This window comes from Eleginops maclovinus, chromosome 1, assembly GCF_036324505.1.
Source record: "Eleginops maclovinus isolate JMC-PN-2008 ecotype Puerto Natales chromosome 1, JC_Emac_rtc_rv5, whole genome shotgun sequence".
NCBI classification, from domain to species: domain Eukaryota; kingdom Metazoa; phylum Chordata; class Actinopteri; order Perciformes; family Eleginopidae; genus Eleginops; species Eleginops maclovinus.
The window spans coordinates 9,788,848-9,808,415 of record NC_086349.1 but is presented as its reverse complement, the minus strand read 5'-3'; the positions used below and the strand labels follow the sequence as shown (position 1 = coordinate 9,808,415).

At 41.7% G+C, this 19,568-nt stretch overlaps 2 protein-coding genes across 5 annotated transcripts in view; both read right to left on the bottom strand.

Annotated features, from left to right (window-relative positions):
* Positions 1-1,084: 1,084 nt before the first annotated feature.
* tmem115 (transmembrane protein 115) lies at positions 1,085-11,225 on the bottom strand. The gene is given in 5 exon segments (XM_063880980.1): positions 1,085-4,818; positions 4,820-5,036; positions 7,143-7,507; positions 9,803-10,257; positions 10,260-11,225. Coding segments are annotated over 5 exon segments (1,149 nt in total). The 5' UTR covers positions 10,294-11,225; the 3' UTR covers positions 1,085-4,740.
* Positions 11,226-12,156: 931 nt separating this feature from the next.
* Positions 12,157-19,568, bottom strand: part of LOC134862852 (helicase ARIP4-like) — a 71,815-nt gene continuing 64,403 nt past the window's right edge. For all 4 annotated transcript variants that reach the window (XM_063880953.1, XM_063880960.1, XM_063880967.1 and 1 more), the window contains 6 exons: positions 18,916-19,091; positions 17,836-18,032; positions 17,513-17,712; positions 17,285-17,374; positions 16,979-17,071; positions 12,157-15,905 (listed from right to left, as the gene is read on the bottom strand). In XM_063880953.1, coding sequence (XP_063737023.1) covers positions 14,917-15,905; positions 16,979-17,071; positions 17,285-17,374; positions 17,513-17,712; positions 17,836-18,032; positions 18,916-19,091 — 1,745 coding nt within the window. In that variant the 3' untranslated portion in view covers positions 12,157-14,916. The remainder of the gene's footprint in view (positions 15,906-16,978; positions 17,072-17,284; positions 17,375-17,512; positions 17,713-17,835; positions 18,033-18,915; positions 19,092-19,568) is intronic.

Here is a 19,568-nt window from a genome sequence, read left to right as displayed (position 1 = left end):
AGTAGGCTACAACTGACATTGTTCGGTAAACTGTGTCCCATGATACACTCGTATTTAGTTTAGCTTCTGGACAAACAAATGATAAATAATAATGGACACTGTACTGATCCATTACAAAATGCGGGGGTTATATCCTTAAGAGACACATATAGTTTTCAGTCGATTGTTTATTCCCCCAATCAGAGTTAATTGAGCCAATTAAAGCTTGGCCAACACTGAAGCTGTAACTTTGTTTCATTGTAATTGCCTGAAGTCATGAGAACACTGTGCTTACTGCCCCACCTGGCGGACAGATGAGGTAACTTATCAAATGCAGAGAAACGAAATGGCAATTCACCTGAAATATATATTTTTTAAAAACGACTATAAACATGACACCAATGTTAACTAAGTAGCCCAAGTACTGTACTTAAATACAATTCCAACATTCTAAATTATATTTTTACTCCATTACATCTCAAAGAGAAAATATTGTAATTTTTTGCTACGACGTGTTTAGATTCTTAGTCTTAGTTAATATATTGTTATTTCATATTATATAGTAAAATACAATAATAAACTATTATAGGCATATCACTAAACAAGGTGTCTTATAAACACCACGTTACATTTAAACCACCATGTACAGTAAAATAAGCCTTAATATAAAGTTAAGCATGGGTAGTTTTTTTTGTATACCATTTTTCTGCTTTTAACTGTGAATTGTTGAATAAAAAAATCTAAAATACTCTACCCTTGAATGTTGTATAAAATACCATATATGTTCACCTATAACTTTGCTTTAAAAAAACATTTAATTTTGATTGATTGATAGAAATGTTATTCTAAACCTTAAAAACTGTAGGTAGTTCAGTATTATGCCTGAATGAAAAACATTTCAATAATTATTAAAGTCAGCACAAGACAAAATCATATTAGTAATCGCTACGCTAATTTTATGGATATTCAAGATCTGGTCGAACACCTGGATGTCTTCTTACAGATAATTCAGTACGGTTCCTGGTTATTTTAGGATTTCACAGGTCACATTAGCCTTCCTACCACTATCTAGCACACCTTCAAAGTTGAGTCATGCACATCCAAAGAAGGAATAACGTCTTTTTATTTCATACAATCGTCTTTTATTTCATATAGAGATAAAGTAAAATATCTGAAAACAAAAACAGAAAAGTCTGTGCAATAGAGAGAGAGAGATAGAAGGACAATCTGTTGGTGCAAAAGTAGGGACAGAAAAGGAAAATTAAAGTAGTGAAAACTGATTTGAAAGTAAAAGTAAAACATTGCTGTGAATGAACCCCCCTTGCCAACAGGACACATACACACAGAGCAGTCTCATATTATGTCATTCATTTCAGGGCAGGAGGACAGCTTTCATTAAGATGTTTCCCCAAAGTCTCCAAACAATTAGATTAAAATACGTTATTTGTTGCCAGCCTTGCAAAATAAGACAGGTATATTAGCATCTTTGAAATTTAAATTGTCCATGAGATTTCTTTCCCCGTGCGGTGACATTAAAACCATTTTTTCCCCAGATTACATAAAAATTATAAAGAGAAACTGGACATTAATTGGCCAATTGGACAGGAAATCATCCAGGGAAAATCTAATTGTCTGGGTAAAGCTGCCAAAGCACTTGCTAAGGGGTTTAGAATCGACTTCCTGCCTGTGGTATGTCTTTAATAATGAGATACTAGAGTACAGGACAAACACTTATAAACCGTGTCTTTAGCCACATTGAATTCCAGCAATAAAGTGCTTGTTAATTACCTAAAAAGACAACACACTCGTTATCCTCGCCTGTAGCTCTATAAATCGGCATTTTTCAAACAGACAGGTCTCTTTTCTTTTCTTTGAGGATGTTTAAAGCCAGACAAATGTAAATACAGCAACAAAAAAAGGGATCAGGTATGGAGGAGTGGCCGGGCTCGATGGAACCTCAGACTGACAACTAGAGTATTCTTACACGCCTAATTTACACAACTTCCCCGGATTACACAACTGCTTCATTGGCCATGTAAGAACGTGTTTCGCTGCTTTGCTGGCTTTAAGGTAGAATGCAAGCTAGGTTGAGGCAGCAGCTAAACCAAAAAAGATAACATGTAATTTCCGGAGTAACTTGCAATGAAAAGAAGGTGTGAGATGACACCATAAAACTGCATGGTTCACATCTGTAATTAGTTTTGACACTTTTCCACCCCTTGCTACTTTGCTTCAGATATTTGAGCTCTACCTTCTACAACCTGAAGCTGTCATTCATTTCTGTCCGTTAAGTTATGTCAATACCACAGCTCATTCATATTTAATTAAAGCGTGGACACCAACGTAAATATCTTATTGCCAAAATAAGAGGGAAATGAGCAGGAGGAGAAACAGGAGAGAACAAACATAATTACATCACTCTATTATGGCTTATCACTTCCCATACATTACACCTTTCCATACGGTGAAAAGCAACCGTTTCTCAATGCTAGGTTAAGAGTTCAAACCGTACATATTTCATCTGAATTTGCCGTTTTTCACATTTTTAATCTGGAGCACACTGTCACATTCAAACAGAAGCCCGGGTTGGAAATGTAAAGGGGACGAAACAGAAGATGTTGAACGTTCTTTTCAAATTTATCATGAAAGCCAATCATTTCCCAGAAGCATTTGTTCCTAAAAGCGGTATCATTGCAGTGTCAACACATGGAGTCACAGTTCATTTTTTCAAAAAGCAAATCTTGTGATGTTCTTCCTCAACACTGCCATTTATTGAATCTGGTAGAGGAATGTGACTTTCCTTTCCACCATTTTCCCCACATACAAAGACATCCTTTACAACTTCCAAAATGCTTTGCTCAATACTCAGATTTTGAACATATCCATCCCAAAATCTCAACAGAAATCTGGGCGGACACAGGAGCAGGGGTTTTATAAAGAGAGGCCGACACATGGCAGAAATAACCTGCTGTGTTTTTGTTAGTTATTATTCTATTATTGTGAGGATGCCGACTCAATTAGTGACAAGTTAAAGGATCAGTAAGGCCACTGCAATAAAGAACAACTATTAGATGCTTTATATTTAAACATGTAATAATACATCTAAATTCAACCATTTTCTCCAGATTTCATATGCTTCATTTTCATTGCTTCTGATGGATTGACTAAGGTGATGATTGAACCTGAAATCAAACTGTTTGAATGATCATCAATTCACTTTTTTGAGTTTCCAGGATGCTTTGTGAAATAAAAGACAAAATACCTTAGTCAGACTGTCAATAATAATCCACTTTGTCCCAGTAAGATGATATATATCAATTTGCCATATCTGGATCGCATAGCTGAACTCATTTATTGGCTGCTCCCGACTTTAATCAACGAGGACAGGAGGGAAATTGGGAATTTAATGGCTTGACCGTTAGCATAATCCTCGGAGACATCTACAGCGATGACTGTCAACAAAATGAATGAATCAACTGACCTTTTTGGTCTGCATAGAATTTATGATGCGTTTTATGAGACAATTTAGCTGCCAGTCAACCTCCCTAGAAAAAAAATTCAGCACCAGCTCTGTTTGGCATCGCAGGTTTAGACGTGACGGATGTTATAAATTCAAAGGACGCGGCTAGGGAAATGGCCTGGCTGATTACTGTCTGCGGAGTCGTTTATCCTCATGAGACTCAGACACAACGAGTGACGCACTGATACCAACTCTAAGCTGCAGCTCTGTAAATACCTGCCAGACCATCACGCCTGATCTCTACCCTTCTCCTGATCTTCCCTGCAAATGACCAACACAACCTCGATTGAGCCCTTCTCTGCACTCTGATAATTAAATAGCCATTACTCAGTCTTGTGTCATTTCAGATCGTAGACGGTGGAAGTGTAAAACAGTACAAGAGGATGCTCCAGTTTGAAATGAACATTAAACGTACAACTCGTCAAACAAGAATTCTAATCATAATCCCCAGATCGTATCTTATGTGTTTACAGGAACAAAGGGTGTTTTTTGATTCTGAATTGAAAAAGAGAACTAGAATTGTTCTCCACTGAACGACAAATGGGGTTAAAAAATGTGGGTACGCTTTCCATCTCTCTGCCCGTTGTTCCAGCAAGCGGCTGGGTGGCAAATGAACCTGGTCCGGAAAATTCTTCTCATCTGGCACCTCATCAAAATCTTGAAGTTTTGTATCATAGTTTATCAGCAGGACAGACCTGCAGCAGCTTCTTTCCTCTGGTCAGCACCTCTGCGTGCTTTCCATACTTCCTCCGTTACCCCCCCGGTCACGCATCAGGACCCAGTGAGCGCGCCTCAGGGTCAACCTTTTGTCGAGAATTCAGCGCTAGTGTTTGTCACTGACGTATTTCTCAGACAATCAGAGAACAACTACGGCTGCTCCGAAAATGAACTATAAAAAGAATGTTGTACACCCATTTTGTTATTTATTTAGAAAGCAGGAGAAAGAGACATGAAGCAGAGGACCGAGTGCTGGGAGTAGGGATCAGGTCCGGACAAGACAGAATTTCTGGTCGTCTTTGCAGGAAGGAGGAGAAGAATGTGAGGGTCCAGTTTGCCCAACTACACTGAGATTTACAACGTGTCTGAAGTGAAAGCACTGTACAGTTACCAACAGTGTGTGTGAGCTCTCGGCTGTATGTGTGAGCTGGTCATGTTGAGTGTGAGTGTGTGTGTGTGTGATATCGAGTGTGTTCTCACTGGGTCACAGAGCGAGGATATCTTTGCACAGCGTGTTCAATGTGTTACGATCTAGAAGGAGCGTCCTCGAAGCTGATGATGCTGGACTCCGGGTGCTGCGCTCCGCCCGTGGACCCCCCCCCCACTGCTCTGTGACATCGAGGACGAGGAGGTGGAGGACAGAGAGGCGCCGGCCGGTCCCCCTGCCGAGGAGGAGGCGTCGCGGCCCCCTGGGAGGAGCGGCTGCGTGTCCGTCCTGATCTCGTCGTCCTCCTCGTCCTCTTCGTCGTCCATGCTGGGCCAGGCGGACTGGTCCTCCACGCGCTTCAGACGCTCGTTCAGAGCCTTGAGCGCCAGCTGTCTGGAATAAGGAAAGAGAGATGTTATTTACAGCCACAACGAAGAGTTTTTCATTTAAAATGGCAAAAAAAAAGGGGATTTCAACCAGAAGAATAAAAGGTTTCTGTTTTACATCATATGAAACTGAATATTTTAGGGGTTTGGACTAAAAACAGGACATTTAAACCTGGGACTTAAAGAAATTCGGATGAGCTTTTAGATTGATATTAATAGACCTAAAAAATCCTCTTAAAATCGATCGATAAGTTAAATAGTCCTTAGTTGCAGCTCCTTTTGTCTTTCAATCATACAAAATAAGGCGGCCCGTTTGTGGTGGTTTTAGAGTTAAAAGTATTTAATGCACTTATCCTGGAGAAGTAACAATGACATTGAAAACCATCACCATGAGGATAATTAGCCAGTCAGCAGAAGGCATTCCTCTTCATCAATACAAAGCGTTCACAGAGGGCTTCATTCCAGTGGCAGCCATATTTAATGTGTCCTACCCGAGGAAGTGAACACTACCTAGAGAATGCTGATAGTTCTGACATATGGAGCTCAACAGGTTTCTGGGTGAATATGTAACAGTATGTATGTGATGCTGTAGCATGTGCAGCGTGAGGGCTCAGCAAACCTCTGCTGAATGGAAGTTGGATAAGCAGAGGCTTTTTAATGTTCAGTCGGGACAGTGTGAGCAGACGGTCAGGAAACGTAAAGAGTGACAGGGGTTTATTCTAGAAGAATGTAGTATGAGGGCAATACTGTGACGCTGACTTTGTATATAAGATAGATCAATTCTCGCAAGAAATTGACGCCCGTATAAAAGATGGCGCCGCGGCCATAAACAACAGCGCAAAACTCTGTAAAAACAAAGCTGTCTATGCCCTCTATTTGACATGATTGTCATATTTGTTTAGTTATTATACCGTTTTTGACAAACAGAAATATAGTTTTCTGGCTTCACTTTAAGATTGTACGGGGAAAATCTGCATTTTGGCACAAGGGCGCATGCCGGATGTAAGAGGGCGCGCCCCTGTTACCCGTTCTAGATAAAACCCTGGAGGACAGAGGACGTACTTGGATGTGATATGCTACTGGAGCTCTTCAAACTTATTGTTTTTTTTGTAAACAGAGGGAAAAGTATAAGATTACCCCGTGACAATTACCGGGGCGCAGGTCTGTGTGAGTGTGAAAGAGAGGTCTATCTATCTTCCTGTAACTGGATCTGTGTGACAGCTTGAGAGTGTGTCTGCTAGACAAAGGAGCAGAAGGAAAGGCCACAGACCGTTTGGGAAAGACAAACCTCTGACAGCGTGCAAGATTAATGAGTGTGTTTAAGAGTGTATGCATGAACTGTGTGAGGAGTATGACTGGAAAAGAGGCTCAGCAAACTTTGCCTCCGTTAATTATACACTGCTTTTGTTGTTCGTCTCCTCTAGGAGTATTTATTTGACTATAAGGGTGAGTGTGTATTCATTATATGTTTCTGATGACAATGCTTTTATAATTAAACAATATTTCACTGCTGAACCATATGTGGTATCTCAAGTCAAGAATGAACATTAAACTTCAACAATATTTTATATTAATCCATCTAAATTAAATAGGACATGATCAGCAAAATTACCCTCCAGAGGGAGTTTCTCTCCCACACACTCCCCCCCTGCCTGAAACACCTCCATTGGACTCCTTTGTTTACTTCAGCAACAAAGTGACTTCAAAGGTTCAAAGGTTCATTATGTTACACCCGCGCTTCTATTCCATAGAGCATCTTTGAGTGGTTGACCAATCACAACAGAGTCGGCCAGCCAACTAATCAGAGCAGACTGGGCTCTGGTTTCAGAAAAATAAAGACCTTTTTGAACATTAAAGCATGGAGACATGTCACAGTAGAGGTAAAAAAAAAATGAAACCTGAAAATGAGCAGAAAAGAGTCCCTTTAATTTACAAATTACAATTAACCATTTAATGAAAACTTAATTGTAAAGGCTAAATAAACCATATGCAAAGGCCATGAGGTTACCTGAACATTACTAGACTGTGTTAGGCTAGTGTCCTATATTTAACGCCAGCCAACCCTTCCATGAGACTACAAACAGACTGTACACTCGTTTCTGCAGTGACTCACCTCCTCCTCTCTGCATCCTGAGGGTCTGTCCCTGGCAGGCTGATGGTGATGGAGGAAGGCGCCCCCACGTCGTACCTCTTCACCATCTTCCTGCACACCTTCAGCTTCACCAGGGCGGCGTGCACCAGCCCCGCCAGCAGCCCCACGGCCGGCTGCAGCGCCTCCGGGAAGAAACTGGCGAAGGCGAAGTGGTCCGACATGTCCCCGCGACCCCGGCTGTGCCTCTGGTAGAAGCGCAGGTACACCCACCCGGACAGGGCGCCGAAGCTGTACGCAGCCAGCGGGGCGGAGCTTTCCAACAGCCCTGACAGGCGCAGTAAGGAGAGCAGGAGGAGGACCAGGGCCGGGGCTGCTTTGAGTCTCACCTGAGATGAGAGGGGGAGACAGATTTTAGATCCTGTGAACAGAAATGATCAGGCACAGCGAGAGCTACTATTCTACAGTCCACTGTGGCTGCCAGTTCCCACAATTCTCTCAGGTCTATAGACTGCAGGAAGTGGAACACTAAACAATAGCTGGATCCACGCCAGGGTGGCAAGCGAGTCAAAATGTAACAGCGTTTTGATACGTTTCCAAACGTGCATAACTGAAATGAGGGACTTACAAGTAGGGCTGCACAAATAGGAGAAAAAAAACGAACTGCGATAACTTTGATGTTGAGATATGATTCCGATGTTAGAGGGAATGATCATTTAAAAAACATTATCCACATAATCATAAGGAAATATACTAAAAGGATTATGGTGTGATTTTGTAAGAGGATCTCCAACAAACAAGGATGTTATTAAGTCTGAAAAGTGGCATTTGATGTCGGGACTTCATGCATAAGCACAAAACCTCCTTCAGATATTTTCCCTTTAACAAATACTGCCAGTTCCAATAAGTCCATATTGTGATTTTGATAAAAGGTTCATTAATTGTGCAGCCTTACTGCTGCTGATTTATTTTTATTTAATAGTTAAACATTTATGTTATGGCTGTTTTTGTTTATTGTAAATGAAGCTTATATTTAGTGGAATTTTTTGGCAACTGGTGATTATGTACAGTATATATTGGGAACAGGTGTCGGTGGGAGTGGTGCACAAGAAAGGGCAATTTAACCAGGAAATGTAATCATAGTCTTGTGTAAAATATGCTATATAGTGCCCCAGCGGCAGTTTCATTTTTGAGTTCATTTTCTGATTTATTTTGCCACTACACCTACATCACAGTAAAGTAACCTAGTGTAATGCAAACCCATAAAAAGCCCAAAGAAAGCTAAAAAGTAGACTAGACACACACATTCAGAATGTGCAGCTTAGTTGTGCTTCAGCAAAACACTAAGCCCTTATTGGGACATTAAGTATAAGCAGCCCTGCAGAAGAGTATTAGATGTAATCATAACAATGCAAATGAACAGATCACACCGTAGCCCAAATTTGGAAGAGAATCACACGCCTAAACCAGACAACGCAAACCAAGCACTCAGCGGCCGGAAAACCACTGACCTGTAATGGCTTTACTACAAGATGATGGCAATAATTTGACACGTGTCTAGAATAGAAAACGATTACTGCTATTACTAATTACCGCAAACAAAAAGAAGTAAGTGCTGTGTACTATGTGACAACAAACAAACAAAAATAGGTCACAGCATAAAATCCCAATTCATGAAACTGGGAAGTCCTCCCATGGAAACGGGCAGTACGTGTAGACAAATAAATGCATGTCTTTTTTGAAAAGAAGTCCTGCAGTAAATATAAATGTTTGTGTTGTCTTTCTTGGTGCTGTAGTTTGAAAGTGTTGTTACATTTATAGTATCCTTTTATGGTTTTCAAAAAAAGTGTTAGTAAGAAGCTGAAAAACAACATACTGCATTCTCAAAGTTGACTGGAAGCAAAATCCTCAAATTTCAAAATAAAAACAAACATCATGGGATTCACCTCTGCTAGATTTCGTAAACTGATGTATTATTGCTTTGTACGATACTTCTGGCTTTAAAAAAAACGTTGTTATTCCTCTGTCAATGACAAATAAACCAACTACACCAAGTGTTGACATTTGTGCATTTCACTCCATAACAGTTTATTTATAACATTCTTAAGGTAGAATTTACACTCACTTAAATAATGCAATACAACTATTGATGCTTTAAAGATGGACACAGATACAAGGGTTATATGCTGTCTGATAACACGGGTACTGCAGAGATGCTGTTTAGAAATACGCTGAACCCCTTACTGCATCTCTCCAATGCATGTTTATATGTGTGTATTTCCTATGTGTGTAATAAGTAAAAAACAGATTCCCCAAGAGGTATTCATGGAGTATTTCTTGTTGTTGTTGTTGAATAAAGCAAAGAAAACCTGGCTTCTTGTTTTAAGTCTATGTTTTTCCGTTGTGAAGTTCTATATTAATTTAAACTTTAAACAAAGCAAAGTACATTGTGTTTTTGTGAATGGGGAAGGGTACTACATTGATGTGTGTTTGCCATAATCAGTCACAGGCTTGTTTACGCAAACAAATCTAGCGGTTAGGTTTCCAGTGCTGCTTACATTCCGTTCTGCTATATTCTCAGTTTAACCCTTCTGTCCCACTCCTCACCGGTCTGGTTTTATTTACAGGCTCAACAGAAAGCCTGTCAAATAAGCATACAGAGCAGGAATGTGTGTTATGCTCACCTGTGGCACTCTGAGCACTGTAGTGTCTCCCATGGTCTGCTTCAGCGCCACCAGCACTCCTCCCAGGAACCCAGCTGCTCCGTAGGACCGCACAGCAAACAGGTAGTCGAGGTCAAAGGTGGCAACATAGGTGAGGAGGTAGGCGAGGCCAGCCAGGAGGCCTGCAGAGACATTAACCACTGCGAAAAAGATCAGGAGCTCCAGAGCGCCCCAGAGAGGCTCCAGCAGGCGCCCACAGGCCATCACTGTCCCCACATTGACTGCCACACCCCAGATGTGCTGCTCCACCACCCCATGGGTCAACAGTGTCCACACCCAGAAGTTGGGTGGAAAGAGGTAGCCTGGTGTTACCCCCAGTGCGTATGGAGTGTCCACAGCCCATGACAACAGATAAAGGAGAACCACCACAGCACTTATACTTTTCACCACCACACTGGTGCTGGCAAGGGCAGCCAGAAGTGCTGTCGTGCCACCGGCAGGTAACGATTCATTGTGGTCTGTTTGGATGAGGATCCTTCTTGAGCAAATCAGCCCAAGAGAGCAGAACAGCAGATCAGTGGCTCCTGGTGGAGCAGATGTCGGGTGCCGGTATGAGATTAATAATGCCAAGAAGAACAGGTGACACCTGTAGGTCCGGACAGCATCAAAATCCACACTTCTCTGTGAGCCTTCATCCGGGATATTGTCTTTCAACTGGTTAGCGATAGCGTGGATGATCAGATCTGTAGGTGTATTCCTTCTATTCAAACGAATAACAAACTTTGGGCAGCAGTAGATAAGATGTAAGCAGTGATAACATTAGCTAGGAGACCTTTTGATCAAGCTGCCTGGCTGGCGACCTTCGGCGTACATAGAAGTACAACAAGGTTACAAATCTCCACCAGATAGCATGAAGGCGGAAGCAACCTTGTGCACAAATGTTTACAGAAGCAAATACACCTACAAGTGGTAACTTCTCTATAGTGTCTGGGCTGAGCTAGCTTGTAAACAGAGCAGAGCTAATGTTAGCTAGCTGTCAAACTGAGAGCGCCTTGAGTTTTGCTGATTTATATCCGACACCCGGAGCAGGATAGGTTACGCCTTCGTTGTGTTATAAGATAGGATTGCCAGCGTCAGTCAAACCTGGTCGTTAGCCCACGGAGCCCCTGTCGTGGTCCCTTGCGCTCTCTCGGCCCGGTGTCTACAGGGCTAGCCCGAGGATTCCCCGCAGCTAGCAACAGGCCTTCAAAACAATGTTAGAGACTCTCCTGAACATGCGTCAATACGCGTATAGCTCCCGGGTTTTGAATACAAGCTTCACTTCACTCGTTTTTTGTATTGTTTTTTCGTGTTTTGAGAGCAAGTCTTCGGAGAAAATTATTTTATCTTGGTAGGCACTCCTCCTCCCAGTACACCGCTCAGCTACTAACCTGCGCTGTGTTTGCCATCGTCATCAACAATCGTTGAAAAAACGTCAAGTCACGTAACACCACAGGACTCTGGGAAACCGAGTTTTCAACAAATGACGCATCTATGGAGGCTTCATTACAGTTTGACACCTCACGACACTACGTTTAGCTGGGTTAACAAATAGTCAATTGATGACTTTGAATAGTGTTTTTCGTAACTCATACACACACTAAAATATAACAATTATGACGATAAAATGACTGTGAACAAGCATAACCTTTAGTTGCATGTGGTGGAAAGCAGCCCAATTACAGTTTACTCAGTTTGGTAAAGTTAGACATTTTTTAATAATTCTAACGTGAAGGATCAATAACTCATAAATAAATCAAAGTATCTTCACAGTCGTTTTAAGGGAGACAAGGAGCTATCATATTAATATAGCATTTTTGTTTTAATGAAGCAAAGTATGGAAAATTATTTTGATTATTGCAGCATTTGAAACTTGTTACAGGATTTTGAAGTAAATGCATCCATTATGCTGAACTGTTTACTCCTCTTTTGATGGTTGTAATTAACTATGTATGACACCAGCAACACCAAGAACTCAAGTAACCTGCAAAATAAGTCTGCAAACCTTGAGATTAACTCAAAGGTTCAGGAGACACATTTGTTGATTTCATGTCCTAATTCAAATTTAGGAATTACATTTAATGTCCCAACATTTTATATAAATATCTGCTTGTTTTGTCAGTACTAAACCTATGTAAGAAAGAGAAAAGCAGGAAATATCCATATTTTAGGTACTTAAAACATTGTTGTGGTGTGAAGGTAAAACTGTAAAAGTGGTTTAATTTCTTGGAATCAGCTAAATTATACCCAATTGTCTATGTGTCTGGGGAATACAACGGGTGGTATGCACTATACCTGCTACTGCTATTGATGTGAAGAAAGAAGGACAATTGTGATTGAGAACATGTTTCTTTTTATTTACAAACTTCAAAAACCAAAAAAAAGGAACTAAAAGTAATCCACGGTCATACACATTACCCATTGATAAACAACACAACAGGCTTAGAACCAATCCTCAAAGACAGCAGCTTTAATCTTCTCCTCGGCTAAAATGGAATTCAGACAGTCGGCTCTACTCATCTTACTGAATCGATTTGTATAAATAAATATGTAAATTCAAGTAGAAAGCGGTGAAATCAAAGAGCAGTCAGTCGGCGCGGCAGATGCAGAGCTGGCAACAGTAAAACAGGGATGAAACTGGCTTGTTTGCCATCATGGGGATGTCACAGATGGGCAATCCTGATGATATAGTAATGGATCGTACAAAAAAAAAGTAAAGAAAAGTACTTGATATCATTATTTTCTTGTCTTTTCAGATGATAAGTGGTTGGACTGCTTCTGTTTCTGACCCATAACTTTTGAATGAGCTTCATTTACATGCACAAATGGCTCCTATTATTAAATACTTAGGATTTTTACCCCAATTGTGGACAAGCCTGATGAAGAATCTGAGCTCATAGATTCGAGAAAAAAAGGTTTTTAGCACAGCTTGGTTATATCAATGTATCCCTGATGTTCTTTCGTTGGGTTTCTCATAATGAAGATCTGATCACAGTTATCCCGACCTATTATGCTCACAGTAACACACTTATTGGTTGGTCCGCACGCAAGTTCTGCACAATTCATATGTGCTGGGTCAGACTCGCAGATTGTCAGTTGAACACAAAAAAATCAACAAAAGAAATCACCATTAACCCAACTGTTCCCATCCATAGAAACAACAAAAGTAATATGACTGTAAAAATCGTACAAACAAGATAATGAAAAGCAAAAAAAAAACAAAACATTGTACAAAAAATGAATAAATATGCACCGTCATAAATAAATACATTTGGTAAATTCAACACTGAAAAAAAAGAAGTAAACTAAAGCATGGAAGATAAAGAGGATGAAATGCTGATGCTTTTACTTGATGACGTCACAAAAATGAGTAAGAGCCGGTGGGTTTTAAAGCTATTCGCTGCAGCCATTTTTGAGGAGAAGATTTTTCCACATAAGGACAGTGCAGACCGTAGCCGATCCGTTTTGTGTGATCAGAGGGGATCAGAGAGATACTTCATGGGTAATCTAAAGGAAACATGGTGACATGCTGAAGCTTTTGCAGCTTTCTATAGACGCATACAGATTTGTGTCTCTATAACAGTGCAGTACAGTGTACAGTGTTACCTGCAAGGTCATACAGAGAGATGGATATGGACGTCTCCACTGTGCTTTGTGAGGATGCTGAGCGTGTTGCCGGGGTGGCATTTTAAATCCTGTTGGTGACATTATTTGGTCTTTTTAAGACACAATCCTCTTTGATGGAGGTCTCCGATGTGCTTGTGCAATTTTAGTTTTTGGCAAAGCTACATCGTCTCTCCAGAAAAAAAAGAAGTTTGGTTTCACAATGTTGAATGAGATGAGATGAGAGAGAGACCAGGTAACACAAGCTTCTATTTTTTTAAACAATTCCTTTTGTAACCCTTAAGAACACAACAAACAGATACAAACACAGTAACGACACAAGCGTAACCAAAACTTGGGGTTAATCCCTCAGGAGGGGGTAGTACGAATACATTTATAGGCTTGAGTGAGTGTTTTGCATCGCTTTTCGCTAGGCTACAGTAAGACTGTGGGTGAGACTCAGGGAGCCGCAGTGGCCGTGAGTCTCCCTTTACCTCTCCTCTCTCACAGTTAACATTCAGAAAGATGGAGGCAGAAAGGCATTTTCTGTTGGTGGTTTCTCCGCTACGAGGAGGACACCTCACAAGAACACAGTTTTTTATCCCCCACATTTTCACCTGGCTGTTTTTAGGCAATGATTTTTCTCTAAAAAGTAAAAGAGATTACATAAATATAAAAAAGAAAATCAGATCTTCCAACGTCTGATGCCTAGATAGAAGGAGACTTTTCAAAAAGGCCTGGTTTAAAAGGCATTTGATTTAGCGTACATTCGTTCAATCGATTTTAAGGTTTCAGTAAATGTCTCCCACCTCATCCTCAACAAGCCACTGATCCCGTTTCTTTTTTTTCAAACAATACAATACCCCTGTCCTGGCAGTGAATTATTAAATTCAATAAAAAATGCTTTTTACATTTCTTTGATCTTTTTACCATTTTAAGAAATATTCAGTAGCAATATTCAACAACTGACAAACAATACCAATTCAGTTACTGATATTTAACGAACGTTACTACCAATAGTCAAACCTTTTTTATTTTTTTTAAATGTAAGCTACTGCATCCTACCATCACCTTTTTAACGAGCTGAGAAAAGCGAAAGAGTTTCGACATTTAGCAAGAAGCAGAACTAGATTCTCTAAAATCAACACTACAACCACCACAGGCCCACAATCAGCAGTTCAGTCCAGTGATTATTTTTAAATGCCAGTAACGGACAAAAACTTGGAAGCCCAAAGTCCTCTTGGTTTTAATTTTCTTCCCTCAGGTTTCATCTTCTGATAGTCAGCAGTACGATTTGTTGATCTGCGCCCAGTCTCGGTTCAATCCCTATTCAGGCCGTTTCTCCAAGGCAACAGGGGAAACACTCATTTGTCATCACGTCAATTGCGTTTTATTTTTTGTCCATTCCCTCACGGCACAAGCCCTTTTAACCCTTCCTCCAGGAGGACTTATTTCAATAATATTTGAATCACGCTAGCTCAATCATTGGTCTGTCACTGTCCCCCCACCTCGATGACATCGTCGTCATCTGAGCTGCTGGCGCTGCTCACATTCCTGCCGTCCACCAGCACCGTGCCTCGACGGCCCTCCCCTGAGGGGGAGAAGGAGGAAGGAGAAGAGGAGGAGGAGCTGGAGGCGGCAGTGGGGGGGAACTGGGAGAGGAAGCTGGCTCCGGCGGGTCCCGGAGTGGCGGCAGGACCCGGCAGACCGCCCGGCAGCATGGACCCCGTGTAGAGGACGGGGCTGTAAGACAGAGGGAAGCCTGCGGGGAGCATCCCGGCCATGCCCACCATGCTGGGGCTCAGCATGAACGGCGGCATAGCTCCTGGAACTGAACCGGCCCCTTTGACTGAAGCAGAAGATGACGAGGAAGATGAGACAGCAGTCGCGGTGCTGGTCGTTGGGCAGGTGGAGGAAGAGGAGGCGGCGCCGGTTCCACCTAAGCTGAACAGATCTGGGTACATGTAACCGGAGTCCCGCAACTGAGTGTGGGGGGGTTGGAAGTAAGGCGAGAACATGGAGGTGTTGATGCCCAGAGGAGGGAGGCTGTAGCCCCCGTTGAAGGGGAAGGAGAAGCCTTGGTTGGTGAGGGGGGCGGAGGAGTGTTTCCCTGTAGGGGGCTGCTTACTGGGATGCTCATCCAGGGACGACGAGCAGGCTTTGCGCTTGGGGCCCTGTCTCAGGTTAATGGCGTCCATGTTGGGCTGGATGACATTAGTCACAGAGACGTCTTGGTGGCCAGTATTCTCCGTGCTACCATTGGTCTGAAGCAGTTTGGTGGAGGGGGGGTTGTCGGTGGTGCTCTCTGGTTGGTCTGCGGTGGGGCCGGCTGCCGTGTAGCGCTGCAACTCGCTGATGATCTCTGGGCTGTCTGGTGAGAGGGGGCGGGGCACAGTCTTGGAGGGCGTCTGGTGCTTCCTGTCAGGTGACAGGCAACCGTTGCTGCCATTGGTTGACACTTCCTGTGATAGGTCCTGGGAGTCTGAGAAGAAGAACCAATATGTTAGCTTTGGAAATAATTAAACTCTTAACATGGACTGCTTTATTAATATCATAATGTCAGTATTATTTTTTTACTTGATCTTGTAACACCTCTCTACGACGGAGTATTAGGGCCACATATGAAGAAAAAAAATATTTTTGCCGTGACGAGATTAAAGTCGACACGGCGACTTTAAAGTCAACATGTCGACATTAAACTCGAAATGTCGAGAATAAAGTTGAAATATTATGTCGAGTTTAATCTCGACATGTCGAGAATAATCTCGACTTTATGTCAATTGACACTGAAAACTATTCAGAGAGAAAGCAACCGCTCCACAGGTGCAGTTTGAGTCACGCATGGTTCTTACACTAATCACCACACTGTGGTTCTGCGCTAAAACAGCGAGGATGTCTTTATTGTTAAATCCAATTCGGAAGTATAATTTGACCAAATGATCTACACAAGCCATTTCGGATTCAGTGCAGGACCTGTGGGAGTGGTTGCTATGTCTCCCAACTAATTTCAACTATAATCTCGACATTTCGAGTTTAATGTCGACATGTTGACTTTAAAGTCGCCGTGTCGATTTTAAAGTCGCCGTGTCGACTTTAAAGTCGCCGTGTCGAGATTAAAGTCGCCATGTCGACTTTAATCTCGACACGGCAAACATATTTTTTTTCTTCATATGTGGCCCTAATACTCCGTCGTACCTCTCCTTGTCCTACCATGAGATCTGCATGCTTTTCAAGGCATATGTAATGCTCATTTTCAGACTTGTAGTTTTAGAGCATGTTCATTGGCTTTAATGTTAAACAAATACATATTTTTTCTTATGTCTGAATGTCTGTCTTCCCTCTTTCTGGTTTGCTCCATTTTAGCGGCTCTGTCTTTAAGTCCCCCTCCCAAAACCCTGCTCTCATTGGTGAGTATTTCTGTCTTTGGTCTCCATCTGCACTTTCTGGTGACTCTGCACCAACTTTACTGTGAGCAATGACTGTAACTTTATGGGACATTGATTAGGGATGATTGATCAAGCATTGATGATCAGCTCTGGTAATAGATCACCCTACCTTTGGGTGGAGCTGCAGTCTCCTCGGCAGGCTTGGGCTTGCTAGCTGCTCTGATGGCAAAGATTCGACCATCAGACGACCTGATGTAAGTCCCTAAAACAGACAGAGGTGCAAGAAAAGGTCAGTACACACAGAATGTTTGCTGATCTGCTTCATAAAGTGAAGCACAGAAGCTGCATTGTCATAGCATAGAGAGCTACAACTAATGAATATGTCCATAACCGAAAAGTATTCTGTTTAGTACAAGTTCAGTAAAAGGAGCCAACATGCAAATATTTTTAAAAGTATAGTGAAGGGTCTTTGTACCTTTGGTGCCCCTGATGATGTGGATGCTCTCTCCAGCAGTGATCGTGGCCTGGACATCTGTTGAGCTGTTGGTTCCTGGAATCACTATGTCTGTAAAAGACCAAGGAAGATGAATTTACCAAGAGTATATAAAAACATAGATTATTCTTCAGATAATATGAACACACTAAAAACAAGGAGAAGAGACAATACTGAAAATAAGATCAGCCCCGTGAACAGTTTGCCTACCAGTAGTGGTGACGATCCTCTGTACGAACACCCCGGCTTTTTGCAGGCACTTGACAGGAAATCCTCCGAGGCTGGACTCTGATGAGTCGTTGCCAGGGGCGGAGCCTGCAGCCGCCTGTCTGGGCGTCATGGGAACTGGAGTGGACTGAACCTGACGGACACTGGCCACCAGCTTCTCTTCTGTACGAGGAGGTGGACGCCTGAGTAGAGATTGATTTTGTTTTATTAGTTCAAGTTCATTTTTAAAAACTTCTTATAAGTTGTCACTTGATATTTTTTAATAAGCATTTAGTATATTTTTTGTTTCTGCTGAAACCACTGACCAGTTCCTCTGACTGAAGGCAGGGATGTTGGTGAGACTCTGGTCGCTGGCAGGGTAGTAGTGAGCGTATGACGGGCGGGTGTACGGCACGGATGCCCTCTTCTCCTCTTCGTAACCTTTCTTCGCCACTTTCTTCTCCGCCTTGCTCAACTTCAGCTCTCTGCGGTCGATCAGCAGGGACTCGTGAGGGAAGGGTTGCTGGAAGAGACAATAAAAAAAATGTTATGTGATGTTAATCTCAATCTGAATATTTAGAAACAGAGGTTAATTGTTTAGCACGTATTCGCTAAGATAATGCACATTTCTAATTACAAGTAAGAACCAAAACAGCACAGTCGTGTGCATTTACAAAAAGGAAAGGGATGATAAAGAAGAGACAGGATTGTATTTTATATCGAAAAATAAGTAAACCAAAAAGGAAAGGAAAAAAACCATGAAGAACAATAATAGAAATACATAAATAAGATTGACAAGCATAAAATAAATCTACGCCAAGGATGGTTATCAATCTTTTTACACTTTCAAAAGAAGCAGAGGAACCATGCCATTTCAATGTGGAAGCCTTCACATGCTAAATTAGTTTTGAAGTTGGAAAATCGAAGTCAACAAATGATGTATTGAATTTTTCCTAGCTTTTACCACTGAATGGGCTGCAATAAACACATGGATGCTGCTAAATGAGATTTGTTGCCACACAAAGCAAACTTAAAGTATTGTGAGCTCAGTTTTTTACTACAAGACTTAAGTCAGAGAAACATCTGCAAGGATACAGCTGTTGACTCACCAACCTCTCACACTGTAGTGTAGATCATGGTGAGCTATTTAAAACAGTGTTATAAATATAAAAGGAGGTGCAAATGCAACTGCTTGGCGTAGTTGTAAACTCAGATGTATTCAACAAAAACATTTAGATGGCTTATGAATGAGATGTTTGACGAATTCAAACCTTCTCATGATACCGCCATGATGAATGGATTTCATTTTTTGTACAGTCGAATTAAAAAAGACACTTTTCCTTAGTAAATTGACCACAGTAATAGATAGGGAAAGTGTTTTTCCTCAGTATCCTGTGGGCATCTACCTTAGTAATCTGGAGAGGATAGAGTTGCAGAGCCTTTCTGAGGACGCTCTCCATGCTGTCCTGGGACCGCAGCTGGACCTTGGAGGGGTCTGGCTCCTCCTCCACGAAGTGAAGAAGAGACTCCACCTCCCTCCTGGTGAAGGTCAGCACAGGGTTCAGGTCATCCACCACCCGGTCTGATGTAGAGAAGGAAAAAGGGACGACAGAAGAGATGTCAAAAAAGGAGCAAGTTGCGGAAACTGTTGCTGATTCCTACTGCTCTGCCAGGCATAAGCAGCCTCAATATGCCTGTCTCGCCAGTCAAAGCTTAAAGCAAACGCTTCAGACCGTTTAATCTGTCAGACAAGAGTCTCTTGGCAGAAGAACTGTAGTTTTAAAGCAAAGCTGAATATTTAGTGTATTTTGGGAGGTGTCTGACTGCTGGGTGTCAAACAGAGAAGCCTCGACTTGGATGTTAAGTTAGCCTGGTTACGAACAGCAGTGAATGTACCTGGATTGAGCTTTTTGTGTTTTAATATATTTGATAATTTACTTTCTGATCTGTTTTCTACTTGATTAAGTTCATTTTTTATTTCTGCGTTGGCTCATATGATGAGTGTGTGCTGCTAATTATGCCAAAACTCTTAGGACAACATCTGTAAAAGAATAAATGC